Source organism: Sceloporus occidentalis, unplaced genomic scaffold (assembly GCF_023333645.1).
Source record: "Sceloporus occidentalis isolate IW3139 unplaced genomic scaffold, rSceOcc1.0.p SCAF_2, whole genome shotgun sequence".
Classification (NCBI taxonomy): Eukaryota; Metazoa; Chordata; class Lepidosauria; order Squamata; family Phrynosomatidae; genus Sceloporus; species Sceloporus occidentalis.
The window spans coordinates 173,456,435-173,471,810 of record NW_028316982.1 but is presented as its reverse complement, the minus strand read 5'-3'; the positions used below and the strand labels follow the sequence as shown (position 1 = coordinate 173,471,810).

At 38.6% G+C, this 15,376-nt stretch overlaps 1 protein-coding gene across 3 annotated transcripts in view; it reads left to right on the top strand.

Annotated features, from left to right (window-relative positions):
- The window catches only part of LOC149319341 (cytoplasmic FMR1-interacting protein 1), a 71,892-nt gene that overhangs the window by 23,783 nt on the left and 32,733 nt on the right, over positions 1-15,376 (top strand). For all 3 annotated transcript variants that reach the window (XM_089511507.1, XM_089511508.1, XM_089511509.1), the window contains 10 exons: positions 477-573; positions 784-912; positions 5,355-5,459; positions 6,674-6,765; positions 8,986-9,103; positions 10,513-10,635; positions 11,857-11,982; positions 12,095-12,261; positions 13,202-13,349; positions 15,164-15,317. In XM_089511507.1, the coding sequence (XP_089367633.1) occupies positions 477-573; positions 784-912; positions 5,355-5,459; positions 6,674-6,765; positions 8,986-9,103; positions 10,513-10,635; positions 11,857-11,982; positions 12,095-12,261; positions 13,202-13,349; positions 15,164-15,317 (1,259 nt within the window). The remainder of the gene's footprint in view (positions 1-476; positions 574-783; positions 913-5,354; positions 5,460-6,673; positions 6,766-8,985; positions 9,104-10,512; positions 10,636-11,856; positions 11,983-12,094; positions 12,262-13,201; positions 13,350-15,163; positions 15,318-15,376) is intronic.

The following is a 15,376-nucleotide window of genomic DNA, read 5'->3' as shown; positions in this document are numbered from 1 at the left end:
GGGACAATGGGGACTGTCCCTAATGGTGGCGTGGCCATGTGCATGTGCTGCCATTGGGGACAATATAGGCTTGCCATCAACGGATGCTTGAATCCGTGGATACCAAGGACCGACTGTATTTCACTTCTTGATTATAGTCTGGTTGTATCATGCTGTATTGACTACTGTGATGTTCAGTTTATAATGCAGTCTGCCCTGTGTTTGTGTATTATATTACAATTTCTGTTATAAAACACATCTCTTACTATAGTTTGCACTGGTTACCGTAGTTCTTTGTAGGTGTGGCTAAGCAGTATCCATCTAATGTTTGGCCAAATATGTTGGACTGCAACTACCATTGATATGCTAGTTGAGGATGATGGGAGTTGTACTGGTACAGATCAGGAAGTCATCAAACTGGGGAAGGCTTCTAAAGAAACAAGCTGTCAGTTGTCTGTATAGAATGTAACATGTCCTGCTTCCTCTTTCTTAAAAAGGGCTGCCCAGTTTTTGCGAAAAATGGCTGATCCTCAGTCCATCCAAGAATCTCAGAACCTGTCTATGTTTCTTGCCAACCACAACAAGATTACGCAAGTATGTTTTTAAGTTAACAATAACGCAGAATGTAAATTGAACATTAATTTTTTTCATACTGAAGTTAGTATTTTATGTGCTTATTAATAATATAATATAAAGACAGCTATATCTCTGTGTATATGCTTTGTATTATATGAGTGTTTTTAACAATTTACATTGATTTTTTTCTTTATTGCCATCTATAACTGTACTGATTTTCCCCCCTAGTCTTTACAGCAACAACTCGAGGTGATTCCTGGCTATGAAGAACTACTTGCTGATATTGTGAATTTATGCGTAGATTACTATGAGAACAAAATGTACCTAACACCTAATGAGAAGCATATGCTCCTAAAAGTAAGAAGTAATTTCTTGCTGAAAGCACTTCAGTATTCTGGTGGGGGGAGGAGGGGCTGTTGAAAAATGGTGCAAAATACTCTTGAAATCTTAAACTTTCTATACCAAATAGCTAATAATAATGAGTAATTGCAGACTCCTGTTTGTATGTGTGGCTCTCCTCTTTACTCCACCTCCAAAAACACAGGAGGGAGAAGTAATTTTTATGGGAGGATTGCAAAAGGGCTGAAAAAGAATCTATACAATTCTGTGTTGTTGAGTAAAAGACATGCAAAACCAAATTGCTCAGTATCCAGTGATTACATTGGCTTTTAGCTGAATGAATATCTTAATTTTTAAAGTGCTGAATAGACCAGTGAATTTGTACCTTGAACATTTTCAGCAGTATACTTCCTTAAAAATAATTTTAAAAACCCTAGAGAGATTGTGGAGGAGAGCTAATTAAATGCAAAGTGGCATGGATTTGTGTATTTGAGCCGTTTATTTCTCAAATGCTGATGGTGCTACATTGTAGGAGGTAAAATTGGCAAGGACATTGTTAAGGATCCCAGAATGCATCGTGCTTATTCTTCTTGTGAGCTTAATTTTGCTATTTAGGGGTATACTCAATATTTAGAAAATTCAAGTGTGTCCTTTTACAGCTTCTGGTAAGCTCAGTCTTATCCAGAGCTGAAACTAAATGATGCAAATATTTTTGGAAGACTAAGGGCTGGAACAGACAACCTATTTTGGCCAACTTGGGGCTGGCTTGAGGGTGCGGCATTTAGATGTGCCACTCCCACAAGCCAGGTAGATTTATACGCTGGCTGGCTTCTCTCCCGCTTATACGCCACTTGCCCCAGAGCCAGCTCTCCTGGGGGAAAAGTTACCTCTTTGGGAGAAGGGGTGGCTTTTTCCGCCCCAAAAAGGAGCGTATCTTATCTTTTGGGGCAGAATCTGGCTGGATTGGGCCCCCCCAAATTTACTACAATTATTGAATATTTTAATTGGCTGTTTCTTTTGTTTTTCAGAATAACTTTCTGTGTGTGTGTGCGTGCATGTACACATGTGTGCATATGTGTGTCTGTTTAAGACAATAAATTTACAAAGATTCTGGTGCCGGTTTCCTATTCTGGTTCTTTAGTTTTGATTATCAGAAAACAGGAGCTCACTCATTGTTGGGTGGTTTTAATTTGGGCATAGGTCTAAATTCAGCCTTCTGTTTGGATGCACCAGTTTTGATAGTGTGCAGGAGTGTGTTGGCTCCGTTAAGGCTAGTCTGCCAAGAGTACATACTTGTAGAGATGTCTGATCTGGCCAGAGTGATATGTGTAGGATCCATTTTTGAATATAGTGTACTCTATGCGTGGGTATCTTTGAAAAGTGCTCAGAAACCTCCAGAGATTCTGAATGCTGTGGCCAAACTATCCAGTGGTGCTAGTATAGCACAGCTAGGACAACTTCCCTGGTTACCATTCTTTGCACAATTCACAGTGGTTTTTGTGACCTGTAAACACCCTGTATGACTTCAGACCAGAGAATTTTAAAGATCATACTCTTTGTTACAGTCCCTGCCCAAGTTTTAAGATCTCCTCCCAGAGTTCTTCTCCCATTTAGGAAGCTTGTTTGGGGATGCGAGATTGGACTTTCTTCATGGTTATTCCCAAGCTCTGAAACTCCCTGGCAAGGAAGGCTAGTTTGATCTCTTGCCTGTTTTTTTTTTTCCCCACCAGCAAGCAAAGACCTTTTTTTTTCAGGCAGACCTTTGACATAAAAGTTGTGTTATGGTTGAGAGTATGCTTTGTTTCCCTTAACCTATTGTTAAGCTTTAATTTGTCTTACTTGTATTTTACTGTTGGCAGAAAGGTGGGATATAGACTATATAAATAAAGGCACAACCACAACAGCACCTTTCTGTGATGATGGGGTTATATGCTCCTGTGAGGCAAGAGGCTATGCTGATGGAAGCAGTGCTGTTGATAAGGTCTCCCACATCAGCCTGGCTTTTTGCTGAACAGCCAGACTACTTGTGCCAGATACTGCAGTAATACAATAATGGGAACATGTGTGACAGTGGCAGAGTGTCTCTCAGAGGCAACATCAGTGGCACCATAACTAACACTTGTTAGTACTGCACAAAAGGAGGTACCAGTAAACCATTTCTGGATCCTTTTACTGTGAAAACCCTATGATGTGACAATTCAAAATAAAGCAATAAATACAAGTATATCACAATTAACACAGTAGATGTGTTCCTGGGCATTACTTCTTTAACAGAAACTTTAGTACCAAAATGGTATGGAGAGAGTAGACTCCTATACGACAGAAAAAGAACAGATCAGCATGTTTCAGCAGATTTTTTAAATTCAAAACTAACAATATGCACATGTGAAATGAAACAACTAAATTAGGTCAGTCTTGTATAAGTGAACAAAACCATTCACACATTTTAGAGATCATTTGAAAGTTTCTTCCAAAACACCTCCATGGATTTTTCCCCCTTTCATTAATCTCTGCTTTCCTTATGATTTTAATTTTGGTGCTCAGACTTATAGATCTATGCTTTTCTAATACGCTGGAGTAGATTTTCTTTCTATTCGCTGTTCACACATGGTCAATAGGAGATTTCGGAGGCAGTTTGTCATGCCTCATGGGTTCTGCTGAGTAGGATGGTACCTTGTGAGGGCATCTAGATGAGCTGCCACCACCCATTGATTTTAGCCCATGTGACCTAGTAACTCAGTGGGAAGTTACTGTGAGTTCAACTTGCACTTTCTACCTCTAACTCGGCAAAGATTTTCTCCCCGTACCATTGCGGGAGATGAGGCTGAGCAGGCACATGAAAGTGCATGAGAAAGTGGAAGTCTGTAAAAGAAGCTTTATTCTAAATAGTAGCTAATAATATCTCTTACTTCCCAACCTGTGGGTTGGGCCCCCTTTGGGGGTCGAACAGCCTTTTCACAGGGGTCACCTAAGACCATTGGAAAACACATATTTGCATATAGCAATGAAAATAATTTTATGGCTGGGGGTTACCACAATATGAGAAACTATATTAAAGGGTCACAACATTAGGAAGGTTGAGAACCACTGTCTTACATGAAAGGCACCTCATTTCAGATGCACTTAGAAGAAGTTACAAAGTTTATATCATATCCAGCCAAGATCACAAAAATAACATAAACCCTGATGCATCTATCTAAAAACATTTCCTTGTTCTAGTCATGCTACAAATGTCCTTGGATCTTGGATGTCCCTGGGACATTCAGCCTCAACCAAGCTTTCATATGTGTGACAAGCACCCAGCCCCCTTGTCCTTCTTTGTTCTTCTCTTTTGCCTCATGGTTGCCTGAGACTTTTATATCTTCTGCTGGGCATGATCTCAGACATTTGCGCTTCTTCCTAATTGGCCATTCCCATTGGACAATTCTCACCTCGTCTCCGTGATGCTGATCCCACTAAATGCCTGTCAACACCATCACCTTATTAGCCCTTCCGTTACTTGGAAAGGAGACTGTCCCTCAGCTGTGTGGCCTAGATAATGATATGGCCCATTATCATACAGCTGCTGCTTCCAGCCCTCCTTCATCTTCCTCCCATTGCTGATGCTGCTAAAAAACCCTATAGCTGGACACAAGACAAGGAGGAAAAAGGATGGTGACTGGCCATAAAAAGACTTTGTAAAAAAGGAGTTTCTTTGTCAGAGGCATTTTATCTGAGGTATGCTTATAGTGCCATAAGATGAGACTCTGAGGTTGGAAGGCATACTGTTGTCAAGAAATCGGAAGACGAGTAGGACTTGGAAGGGAACTAGACAAGACACCAAAGTATAAAGTTTTATCACCGAATGTCACAGTGTGGATTGTCCATGCCATCATAATTAAGCTGAGACTTTCTTTGGACATAACATGAAAAGATATGACTCATTAGAAAAGACAGTGATGCTTGGCAAGGTGGAAGGCCGTAGGAAAATAGGAAGACTACATTACATGTAGATAGACCAAATGAAGGAAGCAATGGTCCTGTGTTTGAAACACCTGAGCAGTGCTGTTGATAACCAGGTGACTTGGAGGTTTCTCATTCATAGCATTGCTATAAGTCAAAGTTGACTTGAATGCAGTTAACAACAACGGTATGAACAAACAAACAAAACACATAAATGGTTGGCATTACATACTGATTTTTCCAGTCTTTTGAAACATATTTATGTAGAATTTGCATACTTCTTAAACATTTAGGAGACCTCTGCAATGAAAACTAGTATCAGAGTTTGTTAGTATTCTACTGCCCTTTCAATACTGTTTCTTTTTGTGTCATGTCTTGCACAGAACACATAGGGATTGCCTCATTACTGGTCTTCCTGTGCTTTTTTTTTAACTGAAGAGAAGGATGAAATACTATAAAACCCCAAACAAACATACTGGCTACTAATATATTTGTTTCGTTTTATTTTCTCTTTTTAGGTAATGGGTTTTGGCTTGTACCTGATGGATGGTAGTGTCAGTAACATCTATAAATTGGATGCTAAAAAAAGGATAAATCTTACCAAGATTGACAAGTTTTTTAAGGTTGGTTAAAATGTTTGGCTACCTTTTGAAGCAGTTATTCTGAAGTATTAGTCAGTTAGACCCTTTGGAGTTCTGTTCCTAGAAGCCCCAGCCAGCATTGCCAATATTCATGGATTCTGGGAGATAAAGTCCAAAACATCTGGAGAACCAGAAGTTAAGAACCCGTGATTTAAAACATGTGTTTATGTATATTTGTTGTTTTGTGTCTTCAAGTCATTTCTGATTTATGGAGACCCTAAGGCAAACCTATCATGTTTTCTTGGCAAGATTTGTTCAGAGAGGGTTTGGCATTGCTTTTCCCTGAGACAGAGAGTGTGACTTGCTGAAAGTCACCCAGTAGTTTTCATGGCCAAACAGGGAATTGAACCCAGGTCTCCAGGGTCACAGTCCAACACTCAAACTATTATGTCACACTGGCTTTAAAGTGTATTTACATACATCTTAAATAATTAGGAAACCACACTGAATATTTAGGGACCAAGAATCGGCTTTTCAAGCATGAGCTATGTGTGGAGATGGAGAAAATGTCAAAATTTGTGGGGTAATTAACATTGCATGTTTTAGGATACCTGGTGAACAAGCATCCACCATTTCCCCGGCCATAGTTATACTCTTATGGTGAGGATGTGCTTGTGTGTCCCTCCAGATATTGTACTGTGTTTCCCATAATCCATTAGCATTGGCTAAACGAGAGAGGGCTGATAAAGATTGCAGTCCAGCAACATCTGGAGAATCTCATGCTTATCTCTCTTGCTCTTAAAAGTATTCCTATTCTGCGTGCTTCAAATACATAATGATTGAGATCTTATATGTAACAGAAGGCTGGATAATATTTCAGTGGTGGTAGGAGAGGGTGGGCAGAATAATAAAGCTGAGAAAATTGGCCCTTTCCCTTTGTTGGTCTCTGAGAAGTAACCTCTCAGTTACATTAAATTTTCTTTGAAAAGAAGATGCTGTTCATTTTTGTATCAGTTTTTGCAAACAAAGAAAAGAATGTATAATTATAGAATTAGTATTAACAAAGAAGTTCTAATATTGGGTGTCATACTACTATATTTAAATTAAGCCTTGGGAAACTTGTATATAAAGGCAGAAATATGATGGTTTTGTTTGTTTTTCTGAATCTGGCTAAACTCTAAATGTAGTTTGTCTAGAGGGATGGATGTGGATTGCATATAACATTTTGCTTAATTTGTTTTCTCTCTTGAGGATAGCAGCTTCAAGTAGTTCCACTGTTTGGAGACATGCAGATTGAACTGGCAAGATACATTAAGACTAGCGCTCACTATGAGGAAAATAAATCTAGGTAAGGCTGAATAGGCAAACAAACTTGCCTTGCTGAAAGAGTAGCAAACCTGCTTATAATTCATTCTCTGGTATAAACAGAGATAATTTATTTGAGAAATATGGTGGCATCTTTGTAAGTTTTTTTTTTAACCATGGAACTTGATGGCATGTTTTTCATGCATTTTCTAGAATAGTGAGGGGCATCATGTTGCTTTTAGAGTTTTGTAGCACTCCAGCTTCTATCAGCCCTGCCAGCATCGCCAATGGCCTGGTGATGAGAATTGTAGTCCAGTAACCTCTGGAAGGCCATAGGTTCCCTCACCCTAGCCTAACAGAAACAGAAGAATTGGAGTAATCACATTGATACTAGCAACTATATTTAGAAAAACTGACTTCTGACGCTTATTATAGCATGCTATATATGTCTACTTGGAAGTAAGATCCACTGACTAATGGAACCTATGATTTAGGATGTATACTTAAGCTTAAAGCCTTAAATATTGTCTCCCTCCCAATCCCAAATATAGAATATAATTTATTCTTTGAATCAATGAAATTGTTAGTTAGATATTCCTGATTGCTGCAATGGAAGGTGGGCATATGCTGCATTTTAAGCAGCCGGGCCATATTTGTTTTCTTTCAGTAATTTATGGAAGGTTGCAGCACAGTACAATGCATGGAAAATCCTTCCTGTTACAGAACTAAATTTGTTGATCTTTCTTTGCACAGTGGGCTTTGCTTTCTAAGTAATACCTTCTTAACTTCTGAAGACTATATAAGCAGCATGTAACAACAGAAGGGCTTTAAACAGGGGGTGAAATCCATTAGACTTAAATGGTAGAACTTTTTAGCCCTCTCTTTGTCACCCATCCCCAGACACCTAGAAGTCCCAAAATCTATACCTGAAGTTTTTTAAAATTCTGTGCAACGAATTAATAAAGGTGTCTAGGAGGCTGCAGAGCCAGTGTTGTCCAAGGACTGCTCTGGTTTGTCATGTGGCCAGCATGACTGCACCAAACGCTGTTATCTTACCACCAAAATGATACCTATCTATCTACTTGTAATTGCATGCTTTCGGTTGGCAGAAGCTGGGACTAGTGACACTCAGGCCTCAAACTGTCCACCTGATCTTCCGGTCGTCAGTACTGATGTCTTAACCACTAAGCCACCTCATCCCTATCTCATTTGTAATTAATGTTTAATAAATTGAACTCAAGATAAAGAGGCACGTGATGGCTTAGTGGTTAAGACGCTGACTGACATTTGAAGATTGGCAGGTCAGCAGTTTGAGGCGATGTAAAAGTGAGCACCCACCACTAGTCCCAGCTTCTGCTAACTTAGCAGTTCGAAAGCATGTAAAAGAGCAAGTAGAGAAATAGGTACCACTTTGGTGGGAAGGTAAGCTTTTTGTGCAGTCATGCTGCCGCATGATCACAGAGTCATCTTTGACATCACTGGCTCTTCAGCTTAGTAATGAAGATGAGCACCGCTCCCTACAGTTGGACATGACTAGGCAACCTTGTCAAGGGAAAACATTCACCCTTTTGAACTACTGATATGACATTTTCATCCTTCTTTTTCTTCACACTCTTATCATTTATTGCCACTTGTGGGGAATGGTGACATCCAGGACTTTAGTCATGTCTTAGACTCCTTGCTCTCTGTTAAACTTACGTTTTGCTCTTTCTTAGGTCTTCTATCCTTGCTACATTTAAGATCAGCAGCCAGTAAGCTGCCTTTGAAACCCCAAAGCCAGTGTAGCATACTAATTCTGGTCTTGTGTGGCCTTTGACAAGTTGCAACCTCTCAAGCTCACCTGTTTCAGGAGTTGTGTTAGGATAAATTCATAGAGAAAGAGGCCCAGACAACCCAGTTTGAGTTCATTGGAGAAATGGCAGGATATAAGAAATGTGGTGAATGAATGAATGCAGCTTCTGTTGCTCCTAGACCATTTATTGGACCCAAACCAAACTTCTTATTTCCTAGATTTATGGGGATAAGATGGAAGAGGAGACATAGAGATGCTGTTTTTTGGCAGCAGCAAAATAACTGCAGTTATTTTATTTCATTGTTACAATGGGATAAAAACACTTTTGCCACCAGTGTACATACAACTGGAATATGATATGTTACTATTGCCTATCTTGTCAGGCTGATGGTGTAAAAGGGGTTGGGACAGGTGACTTCTTCCAATTTTCTTCCCTTTTATAATATATTGTTTTGTTTTATCTTATCTTAGATGGACATGTACTTCCTCCAGCAGTAGTCCCCAGTACAACATCTGTGAACAGATGATCCAGATAAGAGATGACCACATGCGTTTTATTTCAGAATTGGCTCGTTACAGCAATAGTGAGGTGTGTGAGTTAATTCAGGATATCTCTGCTTTGGATGAGAGCAGGTCTTATATGCAGACAATTCTCTTACAATTGCAGTCTGATGTGCTACTCTTTCTTACAAAAAGTAGTGAAAATTATTTCTGCACTGGTAAAATATCAGTTAAACTTTTGCACAATGAATAGCTAAAATAAAATGCTGCTTGGAATTCTGGGTTTGTGTATTTCAATTTTCTTACAAATCCCATTCAGGATTTTAAGAACAGAATGTGTGGGTTTTTTTTAAAGAAACTAGACACATTTTTGTGAATTTATGGGTTGAAAGAACAAGCAATCAAATGATGTATCTTAATTAGAGTTGATCATAGGGAACTGCAGTGAAAAATACACGTTCAGTGTCCAGCCTCAGTCCTCAGTGTTGTGCAGTAAGGGGGGAAAACATTTGAATTTATGCAGTGTCTTTTTCCACACTACTGCATTTATCCCCCCCCCCCCCCCGACTTGTGAAGGTGTAGGGCATCAATACCAGAACTGGGTGATAAATGGTACCACTTTAGACATGAGGGGGGATATTGATATAAACTGCTTGTTCTTAAGTGAAGGTACAGTTAGAACCTTACCACTGTAATAGGAATTCTGTAAATGTTTTGACAATTTTGTGCCTGGAATGCAGAGTTAAGAGTGAACAGATCATCTGTGAAAGATACATGTCTGTGTATAAGGACACTGAAAAAACTAAGACATCCAGGCAAAGAATCAAACCAGATCAGCTATGCTTATAAATCCAACTCAAAATGAAAGCATAATAGTCCTTCACTGATAGGACCAAGAGATAATAAGCCAAAGCCCGTGGGGCTCAGAAAAACCCAGCATAAAAGGTACCAGTTTGCTTGAGAGTGAGCTGTATCCAACATTTTTGGTGCTGCACAAGACAATAGCTGCACATGTTTGAACATACAAATATTAATTCTTGATACCTTGCTTCACTGATGCTGTGATAGCTGTTGCTACATAAAGGGAACTCCAGCTAGATTCAGATTGGCAGACAAATGGCAAAGAATCTTCAGTCCCTTGACAAAGTGACTTGGATGAGTAAACTACACTTGTTTCACCACACTGTTTTAAGATTTGGTTTAGATGGATGCAGGGATCCTTTAGTCAGAGGCAAATGAACCCTATGCAAATATTGTTAAGTGAGAAGCTTATACTAATATAAAAAAGAAAGAAATCCCAACATTACTTGGTCAGCATGAGACATCAGTATGGAGAAGTGATTGCCACACAAATGTGGTGATGCGGAAGGTGGAGTTCTGAATGTTTTTACAAAGGTTTAAAACTGGGAAAATAATTTTTCTCCATATATTATAGATATGTAGTTGTATTGTGCAGATCTAAAACAACTAGTTTTAACAATCATGTTTTTGTTACAGGTGGTGACAGGATCAGGCCGACAAGAAGCTCAGAAAACAGATGCTGAATATCGAAAACTTTTTGACCTTTCTCTCCAAGGTCTCCAGCTTCTGTCTCAGTGGAGCGCGCATGTTATGGAAGTGGTATGTCAAAGGATAGACAGTAGAAAATTCTGAAGAGGAAATGGGAGGGAATCTTTGTTTTATGAATAATCTCTAGATTGTATATCATTAACAAGCATCTCATACGTTATTCCTAGCATAAGTGAATTAGGGATTGTATGTGGAAGATCTAAGTTTTGGTAGATGTTCCACTTATTATCCACACATTCTATTTATATGGGCAAAGCATGTGGTGAAGCATTCTTTGCACATAACATCCATCATATATATGTATTATGTGGCAATGGTAGTGTAAGAACTATCTTAACAGACCCATTCATAGAAGACACTTTTTATGATTATTCCATGAATTCTATACTTTCAGATGTTGGAGTAGAGTTGAATGAACAGATGCTTTCATAGGATTTTATGTATTGTCTCTGTTTTGAAATTTAGTGGTCAAAATGTAAACACTGCATATCATAGCCCACAATAATAGTTATTGCAGGGTTATTTTTTAAGTTTTGTAACATTTGCTAAAGGATTGTTTAGTTTTGATTTTTAAACTACAGTAAATAATGCTAACAAGTAACAGTTTCCTCTGGCCTAAAGCATTAGATATTTAGCACTTCTAATTCAACTGGGACCCATGTCTAACAAAGAAAGCTTAGAAAGGAACCAAGAATTGAGTGGTACTCAAAGATCAAACACATCATAGCAATGTAGTATTTAAAGTGCTATACTACACATCAAAAATTTTAGCTAGAGGAATTGGGGTAGCACTTGAGTTAATTGTCAACCTGATTTAATGTAGTATAAATGCCACTTTCATTACTATGCTACGGCTTGCAAAATAACCCTATGATAACTATTTGTGGACTAGTCATATGGTACAACTAATGACCCTAGTGAATCCCCATACTCATTAAAAAGATGTATCCTGGCAGTTTTGTAGAATCAGTAAACATAGCATTGCGGATGTACGTTGGCATTTGTATTAGCTGTGCTTGCAGAAGGTAGCTTCCGTACAAAGTTAAATCCATACAAATGAGGATGATAAAGTTGTTATTTGCTATTTTATGTTGTTAATCTTCCTATTTTAGGGTTAACACCTATTATTCTAATAAAACCACTCTAACTTGCTACCCTAGAGGTAGTATAAGCATTCAATCAGACTTAGTACAATATGACCATCCTTATTGCAACTTCTCAGGTTGACTTTTGTTGACTATGTGGCATCCTTATTCTCCATGTCATTTGCAGTATTCATGGAAGCTTGTACATCCAACTGACAAATATTCAAACAAAGATTGCCCAGACAATGCAGAGGAATATGAAAGAGCCACACGATACAATTATACCAGTGAAGAGAAGTTTGCTCTTGTTGAGGTAAGAGAGAAAAGATGCCTTGTGTAGGATATCCACTCTTCCTGCTTCAGTTCTCTGTATGGTTTAGGTTTGTTTTATTATGAAAAAATTACTCTTCCCAACCCCCATGCAGGTGATTGCAATGATTAAAGGACTGCAGGTACTGATGGGCAGGATGGAAAGTGTCTTCAATCATGCTATTCGTCATACCATCTATGCTGCTCTCCAAGACTTTGCCCAGATTACACTAAGAGAGCCACTAAGACAAGCTATCAAAAAGAAAAAGAATGTCATCCAAAGGTAGTGTCTTAATACTTTCTTATACCATTCATTTTTTCCCTCCAGAAATGCATTGTATGGGTTAAAGACAACACAGTATTGCTTTTGTGATGAGTATGTTATGACACTTTCTAACTTTGCCTAAAAGAAACTAGAGGATTTTGGAATATAACTACAAAACCTGCAGTCATCTTCTCTCCTGAGAACCAGAAGAATTCTAGTAAAATTTAGATAGGCTACCTGGGATCCCAAAGATCACACGGCTGGGAGATAGTTCAGCATTGCCAAAGCTATTGCGACTAGTCAAAGCAATAGTGATAACTTGCAGGCAGAAAGTCAAAATTTTGAAAATTGACATGTTCATGCATTTTATTTTATTTATATCTGGGGAAGGAGCAATTGCAACTGCTCTGGCCAGTCAGCAGACACGGGATGGCTGTCTGTTGTCTAAAACAGTGATCTCCAGACTGTGCCTTTAAGAGATTTTGGACTTCAGTTCCCAGACGTCTCAGGCATGTTGGCCAATAGTCTGGGATTATGGGAGCTGAAGTCCAAAATCTCTTAAAGAGCTCAGTTTGGGTACCACTAGTCTAAAATATGTCTGATATTTACTAGAGTTCAAGGAAGAGGGAAGGTAGGAAGCCATGAAAGAGGAGAGTACAAGGTTTTAAAAAATATTTTTGCCTTCCTCTGAAATTGGGAGTGTGTGACTTGCCCAAGGTCATCCAGTTTAATAGCTGGGCTGGAAATCAAATCCTGCGCTCCGGAGTTGTAGTCCACTCAAACCCCTATACCATGCTGGCTACCCCAAATATATCCCCCCCCCAGATTTTAGTCTTATTGGTTGATAAGTACTTAATATTTTGATGGTATGTGTACTTCATTTAGTTAACATCTGCAAGAATGCTTGTGGTTCTTAATGAAGAGTTCATGCTCACAAACCCTCTTTGATCATGCTTAGTGTTCTCCAGGCCATCAGAAAGACTGTGTGTGACTGGGAAGGTGGACATGAGCCATTTAATGATCCTGCTCTGAGAGGAGAGAAAGATCCCAAAAGTGGCTTTGATGTCAAAGTTCCAAGACGAGCTGTGGGCCCCTCTAGTACCCAGGTAACTCCTTCTATACTAATTCTGGCTTGTATGTCACTGACTGATATAGGAATTACTGCAGAATGAACCCATTTAAAAAGATTAGTTATATAAATCCTGTGTAAATCTGGATTAGTCAAAGAATCCCATGGAAGGGTACTGTCACTTTAATTTTCTGTCCTGATTATACTCTGCCCCATCTTCTCCTCCATGTCTTCCAACTTCCATGATAATGCTTATGCGTTTAAATTGTTTTACAAATATATGTGTTTACATCCCTATACATAGATATCTCTTCCTGTTTTCAGTAGAAATTGTATCTTTTCAGTTCAGTGATGATTTTCTGTCAACAATTAATTGTTGTTGTTATGATTTTTTTATATAGCTAGCTTTTTTAGTTTTTACTTGTAAGAGCCTGATACAAAGCTTGTCCTGTATAGTTAGAATAATGCCTGTCTTTTGAACTCTATGGGATTGAGCTCTATCTTTGCCATTTTAAGGGTGGGTCTCAATGGTTTCTTGGGAATCCCCAGAAATCTGAGTGTGGGAATGGAATGCACTGTGTATATTATTTATTATTATTATTATTATTATTATTATTATTATTATTATTATTCACCCCAGGAAGTAATTTCAACATTAGAACAACTTTTAGTGGTTGTTACATCAGTTAGGAAAAAAAAAAAGCTTGATAGAAATTTGGAAAAAAAATGTTAAATGTAAACTTAGTGACTTGGATTGGGAAGCTACAATCCAGAGAGCAAAACCATGTGTCATATAAACCACAGCTGTCAATGCCTTATTGTGGAATGCCTTTTGAATTGCAGAATCATTCAAAGTTAGTTTGTGATGTGGGATAGGGTAAAGTCCTGGTGTTCGGGGAAGAAGGGGAGGTAATTGCTTGCATGTGCTTGAAGTAGAATTCCTGATGGTGGCTTCAAATGTCACCAGTTTTCTTCTCCTGAGCTATATTTCACTATCAAATTATCTAATCCTTTCCTCAATTCTCCCTGTGTTCTGGATCTTTACTACCTATTCATTTTTCAGAGATAAGAATCTACTGAACATGGCAGGCTTGAAGCAGTATTGCAGTGTAGTTTGTGTTAACATTACATCACCTTCAGTTGTAATTTACTGCTGTGTTGGAAGTAGACATGTTTGTAATTGGGGGAAGCAAACACCCAGTGAATTTTGAAGTGGGTTTATGAAAAAATTGAGGAACATTGCCTTGCCAGCATTTTTGGGAGTCTTAACAAATAAGTAGGCTTCATCTGTCCACTTTATTTGTAGATGATATTCCTTCAGCATTCTTAACTGTCTTGCTGTACCCCTCTTAACAAACTAATATATATTTTCTCATGGTTCTGTGTTTTCACTTCTTTATTTACCCTTGTGTTTTTTAACTAACCTACTCTCTCTTCTTCCCCCTGCCTCTTCCTTCTCTGTTGGTTTTTAGCTCTACATGGTTCGCACTATGGCAGAGTCCTTAAACTCTGCTGAGCTGTTGAAGCAGCTCAGATCTCTGGGAATGGAAAAGTTATTGCATGTGATAAACAAGTTTCTGAGGCAGTCCTACATCTATCCCACCCTTTTAACCTTTGGTGGTAAGGCATTACTTATTATTTTTAAATACTGTGGTGACATCATCTGTTCCACTGAAAATTGTGGTACCTTTCAATCCTTTCTTTTCCCCTTAGGTTAATGCCTTTTGACCTTCCTTATCAGGTTTCAGTTTGAAGTGGAGCACTCTTTTGTCAGTGTGTTTTCAGTGATGCTGAACTAATATGCCATGTGTGTTTTTCCTTCCATTACAACTGTTCTGTTTAATAACACAGCTTTACATGGTGAGAACTATGTTAGAGTCCCTCATTGCGGACAAAAGTGGTTCCAAGAAAACCTTGAGAAGTAGCCTTGAGGGTCCCACCATATTGGACATAGAAAAATTCCACCGAGAGTCTTTCTTCTACACTCACTTGATAAATTTCAGTGGTAAGATATGCTGATGATCAGTGTCCAGCTTTAGCATGTCCTAATACCTCTAACATGAC